General features: G+C 47.0%; 1 protein-coding gene across 2 annotated transcripts in view; it reads right to left on the reverse strand.

Annotated features, from left to right (window-relative positions):
• The window catches only part of frem1b (Fras1 related extracellular matrix 1b), a 295010-nt gene that overhangs the window by 151359 nt on the left and 127645 nt on the right, over positions 1-16006 (reverse strand). For both annotated transcript variants that reach the window (XM_085982850.1, XM_085982849.1), the window contains exon 12: positions 15156-15246. In XM_085982850.1, the coding sequence (XP_085838976.1) occupies positions 15156-15246 (91 nt within the window). The remainder of the gene's footprint in view (positions 1-15155; positions 15247-16006) is intronic.

A 16006-nucleotide genomic window follows, 5' to 3' on the forward strand; every position in this document is an offset into this window, starting at 1 on the left:
GAGAATGCATTGGGCATGGCAGAGAAAGGACAAGCTAAGGTTGTTGTATACACAATCTTCTGCAAACTGCTCATTTCAAATTCTGTGTGAATAAATTGGTTATTGGCCCATAATTTGCGGTCAGTGGTGAAGCAAAAGCATTCGCCGCTGGCCCCGAAGAAAGCTGTCCGCAAAGATCTCGCGATCTCTGTGGCGAGAAGTTTGGCTTTGTCGACGTGCAGCTGAGATCAGCATAGTTTAGCGGGAATTCCATAGCTGCTGTGATGTCAACAAGCTGTCTAAGCAGCCAATCGCAATGCAGAATTCTCAGAGCGGGAAGCAGGAAGTAAAGAAGCTCCATTTATTCTGACTTTTAAAAAATATTAGAGAGAGCAAAACAAAGATTGGGGCTTTCACATGGGGAAATGGTAAAACTGAAATATTTATGAAAATACTTAAAAAACATTATAATGTTTTTTAAGTTTCTTAAAAATTGTAATTTTCATCATTGTGGAGAAATTTGACACGCCACAAAATTAAAATTAACTTTTTAGGGCTATAACATTTGTTGTTTGTAAAACCCCAGTTACACCTAATCCAAGGAGGTCTAACTTTTAATGGGGTATTTAACAGTGGGGTACTTTACTGCAGAAAAGCCAAAGTTTTCATCCGTTGCACTGATTTCCCTGATTACATTGATTGCTGGCTATGTGGGGGGGTGGGGGGGAGGTTGGGGGCAGGGAAGGTGGGGGGCGTCCAATGCACAGCCAGTGTCGGAGCAGTGAATGACTGACTGCAACTTCAGGATTTCCACGTTAGGATGCACATGCACTAAATCCTAAAGTTGTGGTCAGTTTCAACAAGGTAATAACAGCGAACACTGTTCATTCGCGGCTACTCCTCACCGCAAATTCCAGGCCATTATCTTCATTCATTTTCAGATTGGGACATTGCATAATTGGTGACAACGGCGGAATAGAGTCCCAACCAGAAAAGTGAGTAAACTGAAGGGTGAGAGGCCGAAAGCTGGGAAAACTCGCTCTGAAATATATAATCAGCAATTGGACATTTTCCTCTGAGACTTGGATTGTTTACCCTCCTCAAATTGCTTAAATGAAAACTTATGTATTGGAATTAATAGGACTAGCCAGTAAATGTTATTAAGGAACTGTGCCTTTCAGAGCAGAAAAACTAATTACAATCATCACTTCTTTAGATTAGGGCACTGCTCAACTGGTGACAATGGTGGGATAGAGTTCCAGCTGAGCTCTAGTTACGAAGCAGAGGCAACACATTAATAGTGGTTCTCATAAAGAAATAGAATTAGCCAGCATGACACTGCTGTGCCACGATCCCTCCACTAGCTGCTGACATTTTTCCCCCCTTTTGCTCCTGTTTGCTTTCCAATCTATGAAGGCAGAGCTACAAAGTGTACAGAAATGTTGCCTGCACACATAGTTGAGCTGAATGCTTTTGGTGTCAAAGGGCAGGAGGTTATTAGGGCCATCTTGGACTCTGAGGATATAATGGGAATTCTGAGGGAATGAAAGTGCCCGTGCCACCACAGATGTCACTGCAAATGGGTACGGTAGCTATGTGGTTATGTTACTGGACTAGTAATCCAGAGGCCTGGGCTAATAATCCGGAGATTTGAGTTCAAATCCCACGACGGCTACTATGCACTGCAACATGGTGGAGACATGCCTTGTCTGAAATACTTTCGCTCTGAAACAGTCCGATTTGGTTTCATCATTACGGAGGAGCCATGGTACTGTGCAGAAATGATTTCACATTGTGGATTTTATTATGAACTCAAAGCTATTCAAGAAAAGAAAGGTTCTAGTTACTGTTTTTTCATGCAGAGACTAAATCATACAGACGCAAGTATACCTTTTGGAATTACCACCATGGCAGTTTGTGAATTTGAGTTCAGTTAATTAAATAAATCTGGAATAAAAAGCTAGTACCAGTAATGGTGACTATGAAGCTATTGGATTGTTATAAAAATCCAACCCAATGTCCTTTAGGGAAGGAAATCTGCTGTCCTTACCCGGTCTAGCCTATATTTGACTCCAGACCCAGAGCAATGTGATTGACTCTTAACTGCCCTCTGAAATGGCCTAGCAAGGGCACAGAATGTACTCAGTTGTATCAAACTGCTACAAAAAAGTATAATAAGAATAAGAGCGGATGGACCACCTGACATCGACCTAGGCATCGGATTCAGACACCACAAAGTCACACCCAGCCCAGTCAACTCTGCAAAGTTCTCCTCACAAACATCTGAAGACTTGTGCCAAAATTGAGAGAGCTGTCCCAGAGATTAGTCAAGCAACAGCCTGACATAGTCATACTCACAGAATCATACCTATGAGCCAAAGTCCCAGACTCCTCATCACCATCCCTGGGTATGTTCTTTCCCACTGGCAGGACACACCTACCAGAGGTGGCAGCACAGTGGTAAACAGCTGGGGGGGAGTGGCCCTGGAAGTCCTCAACATTGACTCTGGAATTGACTCTGGATCCTGATGTGCCTCAATAAATCCGAGACTCGATGTTAGCGAAACAAAACAAGGCTTTTATTGACTTAGAAGGTAACACACAGAGGAGAGGTATCTTCCATCCAGAGATCTGCCGTACTGGATGTGATGCAGGCTGGGCCAGCTTACATAGGGGCCAGGTATGGGCGGAGCCCTACACACAGTACAATACAATGGTGAGGAAACGGAACTGAGGTAAGGGAAATGAAACTGAAACCAACCACAGTCACAGGCAGAGAATACCAATGAGTGATGAATGGAATATTTCATCACATTCACCCCTTCTATAGATTTAGTCTGTTCGGGGGTTTGATAGTCCTCTGCGACCGACGTGGCTGTTGTGGTTCCGCGGGTGTCGGCTGGGTGTCCCCGGTGGCCTCCTGGGTCTCTGCCAGGGGTGCCGCCAGGGTTGTTGAAGGGGTAGTTGGTGGGGGTGCCGTTGGTCGATGTTCTTCCGGGGGTGATGAAAGAGTAGTGGGTGGGTAAGAGTTGCTGTGATCGTTGTTGCTGCTGTTGTCGTGGTTGTTGTTGTTACCGGCTGGGGCGACGTCTTTTATGGACACGGTGTCCTCCCTTCCGTCGGCGTGCCGGACATACGCGTATTGGGGGTTGGCGTGGGGTAGGTGCACTGACTCCACGAGAGGGTCCGTCTTGTGGCCCCTCACATGCCTTCGCACGAATACCGGACCCGGGGTGGAGAGCCATGACGGCATGGATACGCCTGAGGTGGATTTCCGGGGAAAGACAAACATTCGCTCATGAGGCGTGGCATTAGTGGCAGTACACAATAGCGACCGTATCGAATGGAGCACATCTGGGAGGACTTCCTGCCAGCGGGAGATAGGGAGGCCCTTGGTCCTTAGAGCTAGAGTGACTGCTTTCCATACTGTCCCGTTCTCTCGCTCCACTTGACCGTTACCCCGGGGGTTGTAGCTGGTGGTACGGCTTGTGGCGATCCCCCTGGACAGCATGTACTGGCGTAGCTCTTCACTCATGAAGGACGCCCCGCTATCCGTATGGATGTAGCTCGGCATACCGAACAGGCTGTTGAGGCATTTAATGACCGTGGCGCTGGTCATGTCTGGGCAGGGGAGGGCGAATGGGAAACGGGAGTATTCGTCCACAATGTTCAGGAAGTAAACATTGCGGTCGACGGACGGGAGGGGGCCCTTGAAATCTAAGCTGAGCCGCTCAAAGGGCCGTGTAGCTTTGATTAAGTGGGCTTTATCTGGGCGGTAGAACCGAGGCTTGCACTCAGCGCAAGTGCGGCAGTTCCTGGTCAGGGACCGAACTTCCTCAATCGAGTAGGGTAAGTTGCGGGACTTTATGAAGTGGAACAGCCGCGTGACCCCTGGGTGGCAGAGGTCATTGTGGAGGGTCTATAGCCGATCCCCGGTGGCGCTGGCACACATCCCTCGTGAGAGGGCGTCGGGGGATTCGTTAAGGGCCCCTGGCCGGTAAATGATGTCATAATCGAAGGTGGAGAGCTCGATCCGCCACCTAAGAATCTTATCATTTTTAATCTTCCCCCTCTGTTTATTATTGAATATAAACGCTACCGACCGCTGGTCGGTAAGTAGGGTGAAGCGTTTGCCGGCTAGGTAGTGGCGCCAGTGGCGCACTGCCTCCACGATGGCTTGGGCCTCCTTTTCCACGGAGGAGTGTCTGATCTCGGGCCCTTGGAGGGTCCTCGAGAAGAAAGCTACGGGCCGCCCCGCCTGGTTGAGGGTGGCCGCCAAGGCAAAGTCAGACGCATCACTTTCCACTTGAAAGGGAGTGTTCTCGTCCACTGCCTGTAGCGTAGCCCGCTCAATATCCCGCTTAATGCTTTTGAAGGCGGCGTGGGCCTCAGCAGGGAGCGGAAAAGAGGATGCTTTCAAGAGGGGGCGGGCTTTGTCGGAGTAGTTGGGGACCCATTGGGAATAATAAGAAAATAACCCCAGGCACCTTTTCAGGGCTTTGGGAGTGCTGGGCAGGGGCAGCTCCCGTAGGGGGTGCAATCGGTCGGGGTCTGGTCCGATTTCCCCATTCTCCACCACGCTGCCTAGTATGCAGAGGCACGTGGTGTTGTAAACGCACTTGTCCTCGTTGTAGGTGAGGTTGAGTTTTTGTGCGGTTTTCAGGAACCTCTCGAGGTTCGAGTCGTGATCCTGCTGGTTGTGACCGCAGATGGTGACGTTGTCGAGGTAGGGGAAGGTTGCCTGCAAGTGGTGGTCATCGACCATGCGGTCCATCTCCCTCTGGAAGACCGAGACCCCATTCGTCACCCCAAAGGGGACTCTGAGGAATTGGTAGAGGCGTCCGTTCGCCTCGAAGGCGGTGTACGGGCGGTCCTCTGGTCTGATAGGGAGCTGGTGGTACGCTGACTTGAGGTCGATGGTGGAGAACACCCGGTATTGGGCGATTTGGTTCACCATTTCTGATATGCGGGGTAGCGGGTAGGCGTCTAGTAGGGTGTACCTGTTGATCGTTTGGCTATAGTCGATCACCATCCGTTTCTTCTCGCTACCCCTTACCACCACCACTTGGGCGCGCCACGGGCTATTGCTGCATTCAATAATGCGCTCTTTCAGGAGCCTGTCTACCTCGGTTGCGATAAACCGCCTGTCCTCCCAGCTGTACCTCCTGCTTTTGGTCGCTATTGGCCGGCAGTTAGGGGTAAGGTTCGCGAATAGCGAAGGCGGCTTTACCTTCAGGGTAGCCAGACCGCACACTGTGAGGGGCGGCTGGGACCCACCGTACTTGAGCGTGATGCTTTGGTGGTTGCACTGGAAATCCAGGCCCAAGATCACGCTCGCGCATAGATTCTTCATGATTAATACTTTAAAATTATCGTATACAGTTCCGTTAACAGACAATTGTACCGTGCAGTAACCCATAATGGTCGATGTCTGGGTTTTATCAGCCATAGAGATGGTACCCCGAGTAGGGACCACCTTTAGGGAGAGTTGTTGTGCCAGTTCAGGGTGGATAAAACTCTCCGTGCTTCCACTGTCAATTAAACATTTAACCCCGCACCCGTTTACCTCGATGTCCACCATTGATTTGGATAGCGGGTGCGGCCTGGTCTGGTCCACTGTGACCGATGCCACTGTAGGGCCCTGATCGAGACAAGATGACGTCCACGCTGTCTGCTCACAAGATGGCGGACCCCACGAGGTCGGGCAAGATGGCGTCCAAGATGGCCGCTCCCACGGCGCACACGCGGCGGTGGCGGGTTTTCCGGCGGGGTTCCCTCCGCACACCTTCCCGAAGTGCCCCTTCTTACCGCACTTAAAGCAGGTGGTGCCTTTCGCCGGGCACAGGTTTCTAGTGTGCTTCGGCTGCCCGCAGAAGTAGCAGTTGGGTCCCCGACGCGTCGCGGCTGTCGTCGGGCTTCTGGGGGTAGAGCAGGGCCCCGATGGTGTCGGGCTGCCGGGCGGGGAAGATGCCTTCCAAGATGGCGGCGCCCTTGGTGCACACGTGGCGGCGTGGACGGCGCGGGCTGAAGAGTAGGTGTCCGAGTTTCTCTGGGCCACATCCAAGGATCGCGCTGTGTCCGCAGCCTGTTTCAGGTCCAATCCCGTTTTTTCCAGCAGTCTCTGTCGGATGTAAGTGGCGCTGAGGCCTGTGATAAAGGCATCGCGAACAAGCTCGTCAGTGTACACTGCGGCTTTTACATCTTGGCACTTGCAGTCTTTGCCAAGCGTTTTCATGGTGCCTAGGAACTCCTCCACCGATTCCCCAGGTCGCTGTGCGCGAGTAGCGAGCAGATGCCTAGCATACACCTCATTCGTAGGCTGCTGGTAATGCGCCTTTAAGATGTCGCAGGCGGCCGGGTACGTGTCGGCGTCTTGGATGAGGGGGTAAACCCGGTGGCTTACCCAATTCCGCAGAATTCCGAGTTTCATACTCGCAGCGTCCGTAGCGTCTTTGACGGCTGCGGAATTGTCCAGGAAGAATTCCATACACATAAACCAGTGTCCAAAGCGCGCCGATGCGTCCGAAGCATGCTGGTCCAAATCCAAACGTTCGGGTTTCAAGAGTTGATCCATTGTGTTGAAAATTAAGTCAATAAAATTGATGTGCCTCAATAAATCCGAGACTCGATGTTAGCGAAACAAAACAAGGCTTTTATTGACTTAGAAGGTAACAAACAGAGGAGAGGTATCTTCCATCCAGAGGTCTGCCATACTGGATGTGATGCAGGCTGGGCCAGCTTACATAGGGGCCAGGTATGGGCGGAGCCCTACACACAGTACAATACAATGGTGAGGAAACGGAACTGAGGTAAGGGAAATGAAACTGAAACCAACCACAGTCACAGGCAGAGAATACCAATGAGTGATGAATGGAATATTTCATCACAGATCCCATGAAGTCTCATGGCATCATGGGCAAGGAAACCTCCTGCTGATTACCACCTACACCCCTCCCTCTGCTGATGAATCAGTACTCCTCCATGTTGAACACCACATGGAAGAGGCACTGAGGGTAGCAAGGACACAGAATGTACTCTTGGTGGGGGACTTCAATGTCCATCACCAAGAGTGGCTCAGTAGCACTACTACTGACTGAGCTGGCCGAGTCCTGAAGGACATAGCTGACAGACTGGGCCTATGGCAGATGGTGAAAGAACCAACACGAGGGAAAAACCTACTTGACCTCATCCTTACCATTCTACCTGTCGCAGATGCATCTGTCCAAGACATTATTGGTAGGAGTGACATAGTCCTTGTGGAGATGAAATCCTGTCTTCACACCAAGGACACCCTCCACAATCTGTTATGCCAGCATATCCCTCACTCTACCATTACCATTAAGCCAGGGGACCAACCCTGGTTCAATGAGGAGCCGTACATAAAAATGAGGTGCCAAACTGGTGAAGCTACAATACAGGACTACATGCATGCTAAACAATGGAAGCAGCATGCTATAGACAGAGCTAAGTGATCCCACAACCAACGGATCAGGTAAAAGCTCTGAAGTCCTGCCTCATCCAGTCGTGAATGTGGTGGACAATCCCCATCCTCACTGATGGTGGAGCCCATCACGTGAGTACAAAAGACAAGGTTGAGCATTCGCAACCATTTTCAACCAGAAGTGCCAAGTGGATGATCCAATTCGGCCTCCTTCTGAGGTCCCCATTATCACAGATGCCAGTCTTCAGCCAATTTGATTCGTTCCACATGATATCAAGAAACGACTGAGCGCACTGGATGCAGCAAAGGCTATAGGCCCCGACAACATTCTGGCTGCAGTTCTGAAGACTTGTGCCCCAGAACTAGCCATGCTTCTAGCCAAGCTGTACCAGTACAGCTGCAACACTGGCATCTATCCAACAAAGTGGAAAATAGCCTAGGTATGTCCTGTCCACAAAAAGCAGGACAAATCCAGTCCAGCCAATAACCACCCCATCAGCTTATACTCAATCATCAGCAAACTGATGGAAGGTGTCAATAACAGTGCTATCAAGTGGCACTTACTCACCAATAACCTGCTGACCAATGCTCAGTTTGGGTTCCGCCAGGACCACTAAGCTCCAGACCTCATTACTGTCTTGGTCCAATCATGGACAAAACAGCTGAAATCCAGAGGTGAGGCGAGAGTGACTGCCCTTGACATCAAGGCACCATTTGACTGAGTGTGGCACAAAGGAGCCCTAGTAAAATTGAAGTCAGTGCGAATCAGAGTAAACTTTCCACTGGCTGAAGTCATACCTAGCACAAAGGAATATGGTTGTGGCTGTTGGAGGCCAATCATCTCAGCCCCAGGACATCACTACAGAGTTCTTCAGGGCAGTGACCTAGGACCAACCACCTTCAGCTGCTTCATCAATGACCTCCCCTCCATCATAAGAAGTGGGAATGTTCGTTGATGATTGCACAGTGTTCAGTTCCATTTGTAACTCCTCAGATAATGAAGCAGTCCATGCCCGCATGCAAAAAGACCTGGACGACATTCAGGCTGTGCTGATTAGTGGCAAGTAACATTCGCGCCATACAAGTGTCAGGCAATGACTATTTCCAACAAGCGAGAGTCTAACCACTGCCCCTTGACATTCGCCGAATCCCACACCATCAACATCTTGGGGGTCACCATTGACCAGAAACTTAACTGGACCAGCCACATAAATACTGTGGCTACACGAACTGGTCAGAGGCTGGGTACTCTGCGGAGAGTGACTCACCTCCTGACTCCCCAAAGCCTTTCCACCATCTACAAGGCATAAGTCAGGAGTGTGATGGAATACTCTCCACTTGCCTGGATAAGTGCAGCTCCAACAACACTCAAGAAGCTCGACACGATACAGGACAATGCAGCCCGCTTGATTGGCACCCCATCCACCATCTTAAACATTCACTCCCTCCACCACCGGCATACCGTGGCTGCAGTGTGTACCATCTACAAGATGCACTGCAGCACCTCCCAAACCCACGACCTCTACCACCTAGAAGGACAAGGGCAACAGGAGCATGGGAACACCATCACCTCCAAGTTCCACTCCAAGTCACACACCATCCTGACTTGGAAATATATCGCCGTTCCTTCATCGTCCTTGGGTCAAAATCCTGGAACTCCCTCCCTAACAGCACTGTGGGAGCACCTTCACTGCACGGACTGCAGCGGTTCAAGAAGGCGGCTCACCACCACCATCTCAAGGGCAGTTAGGGATGGGCAATAAATGCTGGCCTTGCCAGCGACGCCCACATCCCAAGAACGAATAAAAAAAGAGTGCACGCCAAAGAAGGTAAATACATGGTGAAACCTCACCTTAGTATTGTTACTTAAAATGTTGGTGGGCCTCTTACTGGCATTTCTTTATAATCATCATTATGTATGATACAATGCATGCTGGTTCCTAGGAGAGATAGATTGGCATGTATTGAGCAGGGTGGTTAGCCTCTTAAAAGCAAACAGGACATAACATTGTGCCATCTCACAGGAATGTTGTCTTTGATTGCTGAGAAAACAGTTAACAGCCATTAGCTCCAGCGAAGGATCATCTTTCCTGTAAGCTGCAGGACTACATTAGCACTGTGAATGACAAGCAGAAGGGACAGTCATCATTGCTTCCAAAACATTTCAACAGTGACTGTATTGGAACTCAACTGAAGAATGTGGAAATGATCTATTGATGTTGCTGGTTGCCTGGCAGTAGCACCTCCTCCTTAGCAGTCACATCCTCATGTTCCGGCTTATTCTGTTCCCCCACCTATAGTGTTCCGCTCATTGGTATTCAGCATGCTAATGTTTCCCTGGACTACAATATTATCGACCATACAGCATACTATTAGCATCTGCACATCTACTTTGGAGTACATGGTAATATTCCCTTCTAAGTGATCCATGCCATGGAATATTTGCTTCAATTCTCCAGAGAATTGTACTCTGGTTTTGCAATAGGTCTCACTATAATGCTACTCAACCTTATTGGTTTCACATTGAAAAGTACCTTTTTTTTTTACATTGTTGGGTTTCTTTTACTCTTTTTTACTCTAAATATTTTAAGCTTCTATCTTTCGGACTACACTCAATAGTTGAGCAGGAGCTCCCTATTTCCTCAAGAGTGATTTCACTTGTTTTAATATCTAGGTAAAATTTCACAGCATGTCGAGAAAACAAAGAGATTTACAGATTATCTCAGCTATTGGTTCTACCTTGTGCCTTCATGGGATCTTGCTCACCTTCAGAAGGCAGCAACATAGCACTACCCTAGATCTTTGTTTAACTGCCAAACAAATGTTATTACAGCAATTCAATAAGGAAATAGTAATAGCAATAGAACATATATGTTGTTAAACTGTTAGCTTCTTATATAGTAGAATATAATAAATAATTCACAAAGCTTGTACTAAACTATGTTATAATTCATCATCATAGAAGTTATGATTTTTTAATCTTTCCTCATCAACTCAAGAAGTTAATTGGCTAGAGATTAACTCTCCTTGAAAGTTCCAGATTCTCATAGTTGAAAAAATTACACAGAATGATTGCATTTGCCCCTTAGAGACTTGTCGTTTAGACAAATAAACAAATTATTGCAACATTGTAATAAAATGAGCTAGAACATTCTTCTGCAATTTAATGTGGTTTTTAACCCCTTATGTATTGTGACAGAATTAAAGCAGCCATGACCAAGCTCATTTTTAGACAATTTTTTTAAATTTCTGTCATATTATCTGCCAAATTTGAAGTCAATAGCCGGAATCCCCCAAGTGCCATTCATCTAGTTTCCATGAATAAGATTTTTTTTTAATATTCATTTTTATGGGATGTGGACGTCGCTGGAAAGGATTTATTGCCCATCCCTAATTGCCCTTGAGAAGGTGGTGGTGAGCCGCCTTCTTGAACCACTGTAGTCTGTGTGGTGAAGGTACTCCCACAGTGCTGTTAGGGAGGGAGTTCTGTATTGATTTCTTTGTGGGTTCAATGATGAGACATTTATGAAAGAGAATGTCTTTTAATCCAAAGTCTGTTCAACTCTTTATACAGCTTTTACAGGAGACATTATGCTAGTGGTGCATCGAGAACAAAACTGAAACTAAAACTAAACTGCCTTGCTTGTCTCGGTCACATGCCCTCTGCTGGTCAGGCACAAGCAATCAATCAGGCAAATATGCTAGTAAGGCATGATAATCAAACAGGCAAATAACATCACTATTTGCTGATATCATTACAAGTTCCAGGATTTTGACCCAGTGACGATGAAGGAATGGCAATATACTTCTAAGTCAGGATGGTGTGTGACTTGGGGGAACTTGGAGGCGGTGGTGTTCCCATGTGCCTGCTGCCCATGTCTTTCCAGGTGGAAGAGGTTGCGGGTTTGGGAGGTGCTGCCGAAGAAGCCTTCTTGAGTTGTTGCAGTGCATCTTGTAGATGGTACACACTGCAGCCACGGTATGCCGGTGGTGGAGGGAGTGAATGTTTAAGGTGGTGGATGGGTTGCCAATCAAGCAGGCTGCTGTGTCCTGGATGGTGTTGAGCTTCTTGAGTGTTGTTGGAGCTGCACTCATCCAGGCAAGTGGAGATTATTCCATCGCTCTCCTTACTTGTGCCTTGTAGATGGTGGAAAGGCTTTGGGGAGTCAGGAGGTGAGACACTCACCGCAGAATACCTAGCCTCTGACCTGCTCTTTTTGCCACAGTATTTATGTGGCTGTTCCAGTTAAGTTTCTGGTCAATGGTGACCCCCAGGATGTTGATGGTGGGGGATTCGGCGATGGTAATGTCGTTGAATGTCAAGGGGCGGTGGTTAGTCTCTCGCTTGTTGGAGATAGTCATTGCCTGACGCGTCTGTGACGTGAATGTTACCTGCCACTTATCAGCCCAAGCCTGAACGTCATCCAAGTCATGTTGCATGCGGGCGTGGACTGCTTCATTATCTGAGGAGTTGTGAATGGCGCTGAACACTGTGCAGTCATCAGCGAACATCCCCATTTCTGACCTTATGTTGGAGGGAAGGCCATTGATGAAGCAGCTGAAGATGGTTGGGCCTAGAAAACTGCCCTGGGGAACTCCTGCAGCGACGTCCTGGGGCTGTGATGATTGACCTTCAACCACCTTCCTTTGTGCTAGGTATGACTCCAGCTAGTGGAGAGTTTTCCCTCCGATTCCCATTGACTTCAGTTTTACTAGGGCTCCTTGATGCCACACTCGGTCAAATGCTGCCTTGATGTCAAAGGCAGTCACTCTCACCTCACCTCTGGAATTCAGCTCCTTTGTCCATGTTTGGACCAAGGCTGTAATGAAGTCAGGAGCCAAGTGGTCTTGGCGGAACCCAAACTGGGCATCAGTGAGCAGGTGCTGCTTGATAGCACTATTGATGACACCTTCCATCACTTTGCTGATGATTGAGAGTAGACTGATGGGGCGGTAATTGGCCAGATTGGATTTGTCCTGCTTTTTGGGGACAGGACATACCTGGGCAGTTTTCCACATTATCGGATAGATGCCAGTGTTTAGTTGTATTGGAACAGCTTGGCTAGAGGCACGGCTAGTTCTGGAGCACAAGTCTTCAGCATGATAGCCGGGATGTTGTCGGGGCCCATAGCCTTTGCTGTATCCAGTGTGCTCAGCCGTTTTTTGATATCACGTGGAGTGAATCGAATTCACTCAAGACTGTCTTCTGTGATGGTGGGGACCTCAGGAGTAGGCCGATAGGAATCATCCACTTGGCACTTCTGGCTGAAGATGGTTGCAAACGCTCCAGTCTTGTCTTTTGCACTCACGTGCTGGGCTCCACCATCATTGAGGATGGGGATATTCATGGAGCCTCCTCCTCCCGTTAGTTGTTTAATGGTCCACCACCATTCATGACTGGATGTGGCAGGACTGCAGAGCTTTGTTCTGATCCGTTGATTGTGGGATCGCTTAGCCCTGTCTATAGCATGCTGCTTCTGCTTTTTAGCATGCATGTAGTCCTGTGTTGCAGCTTCCCCAGGTTAGCAGCTCATTTTTAGCTATGCCTGGTGCTGCTCCTGGCACGCTCTTCTACACTCCTTATTGAACCAGGTTTGGTCCCCTGGCTTGATGGTAATGGTAGAGTGAGGGATATGCCGGGCCATGAGGTTACAGATTATGGTGGAATAGAATTCTGGTGGTGGATGCTACACAGGTTACAGGATGAGTGACATTGCAAGTATTTGTTTGCATTTATTGCATGGGCATCGATGGAAAAGGGCTGAAAGACGGTGTGAATTGCTTTCAACCCTGGCAACCTACAGAAATCTGTTTGGTGCCTCAGGACCAACCATCTGCAGTTAACTTAAGGTGGTCACTGAGTTGCACCATCTCCTGGAATCTGAGGCACAGAGATCGCAGCTCAGTTTGTGGCTCATAAAGTGACCATAGCCCAGAATTTTTATGCTTCAAAGTGGTTTCAAGCTGCATTGGGTGATTTGACAAGAGTGATACTTGATACACTGATGCATCCGACTGCGCATTCCCATTCGAGCTCTTGTTAGGCTAAACTGTGCCCTACAGAAATAGAAAAGAAATGGCTCGGTCAATATGTAAGTACTGTGTGCTGTTAACCCTTCATTGTCGCTGGGTCAAAATCCTGGAACTCCCTCCCTAACAGCACTGTGGGAGTACCTTCACCACACGGACTGCAGCGGTTCAAGAAGGTGGCTCACCACCACCTTCTCAAGGGCAATTAGGGATGGGCAATAAATGTTGGCCTTGCCAGCGATGCCCACATCCCATAGATTAATTCTGCAGTGCCATTATTTTAACTCCAGCTCAAAGTGGGGATAGATAATGACTGAGTAGTTTAGAAGAGATCAGCAGAGAGCCGTGCTGATGAAAGTGATTGTTCAACCAATAGCTCTTAATTGGCCTTAATAAATCTGCTGGAATGAATAAAAAATCCTAAGATTTTGCTACAATTTGGAGCAAGCAGCGAACTCAGACTCCTGTGTCCAGCAGCATAAACATTAACCTCTCCTGCCTTCTGTCCTATCACAGACCTTCCCTTTTGTTCTTTCATCCCCACCCCCCTTTCCCAGCTCCCACACGTGCTTAAAAATCTGTTCCATTTCCTGCTTTTTTCCAGTTCTGACAAAAAGTCATCGACCTGAAACGTTAACTCTGTTTCTCTCTTCACAGATGCTGCCTGACCTGCTGAGTATCTCCAGCATTTTCTGTTTTTATTTCAGATTTCCAGCATCTGCAGTATTTTCTTTTTGCATAAACATTTTAGTGTTGTCCAGCAGGTTTATCGCCAGCAACACTAGTCGCTAAACTGAAATCAGAGCGAAGAACATAGCTCCAGGTAACACACATTACAATATGCTCAGTGGGTTCAAGATATTGCTGCTGATACAGACGTATCGTAGAATCAGAGAATCCTACAGCACAAAAGGAGGCCATTCAGCCCATCGTGCCTGTGCTGGTTCTTGGAAAGAGCTGTCCAATTAGTCTCACTCACCCACTCTTTCCCCATAGTCCTGCAATGCTCTTTAATCAGTTAAAAAATAAAAATAACTAAACATGATTTTATTTCAAAAGTACTGTCACATGCATGCATTGAATGGAATATTTTGTTGTTCGTTTTATAAGTAACTGCCAACTGCAACCTTTTAATCACATGATTCACCATAAAGAAAACAGTTTTGCCAACCACAAACTATTCTGTATTTATTTATTGATACTTTAAAAAAGGACAGATGGACTCAACTGTAAACACAATTTCTGGTAATGAGTAGTACACTTGGCTATCTTTTGTACAGGTAGTATTTTGAATGGTCAGTCTGCACACAATTACATTGCCACAATCTAAAGAAGAGGTTATGCCCTCATCAAAAACTGGATGAGCTATGTCCAAATTCTACAATTGGACAAAAGCAGAAACAGTTCATAATGGACACTGTTTATATTAATTAGTTGATTGTAAAGTATTCCCTCTTCATTTCTATTACTTTAAATTACAGTTTTATCATTACAGTTCTAACAGTACTATACAGTAAAATATATATGCCATACTTTTATGTCACATGGAGTACTTGACTCCAGCCACAGAAAGTATTAAAGTAGAATATTTGAAAGGGTGCTGTACTTCGGACGTGCTCAATCCTATTGAAAATATGTCATATTTTAAGTGTAATTTTGCATGTGTCATCTCACACAATGTGATCAAGCTTTTTCTTTAAGGTACCTGTGTAAATGATTTCAGCATGGGGACAGAAGGATCCTTTTTCATGTTCTTTGTACTGTCTGTGAAAATTATCTTGCCTGCATCATACATTCTGCAATGGAAAATTGAGACAAAAGCATCGATTAAAGCAAGCAATCTCTACATTCATTAGAAACGTCTGCATTTTCTTCAATCTATATATTATGTACATAGGAGTGGCACCTGTCCAATTTTCAATCAGACAGTCTGGTTTTTGGATTAGCTGTCCAGACATTTCTAAAAATGTAAATCAGACACAAAAGTCCGATTTTTAAATATATTTCCACTTTTGTGCCATGTGATATTGAGACTTTATTAAGGTTTTCAAGGAACTTTTAGCATTGGCGCAGCAATGCAAAACTTGGAATTCAACGCATGATCCCTCCGTGCCCAGCTCCTGTTCCAACTTGTCATTAGATATGAAACTGGCAAAAGGTAGCAAAACTATATATAACGCTTTTGACGTCGTGGTTTTACTCATAATATTCCCAACACAATTCAAGGGCAAGAAAATAAATAAAGTGAATGTCTGTTTAGATGAGTTCAGGTGGGAAGTCCTAGTGTGATTCATAAACACGTTGACACGAATTAAGGACATGAAAAATAGCTGTAAATTTTATGAAAAGCCCCTGGGGTCTGATTTTCAGAAAGTAGACACAAACCTAGAACTGACACCACTATAAATGCAGTGTTCTGCACTGACTAATCACTGGATTTTAATCACTCCACCAGTGGCGGCCGTTACTTCAGCTGCCTTGGTCCTAAGTTCTGGAATTCCCTCCCTAAACCTCTCTACCTCGCTCTCCCTAACTTTAACCCTTTAAGATGCTCCT

This window comes from Somniosus microcephalus, chromosome 3, assembly GCF_052327205.1.
Source record: "Somniosus microcephalus isolate GS21.2 chromosome 3, FLI_Smic_1.0, whole genome shotgun sequence".
Taxonomy (NCBI): domain Eukaryota; kingdom Metazoa; phylum Chordata; class Chondrichthyes; order Squaliformes; family Somniosidae; genus Somniosus; species Somniosus microcephalus.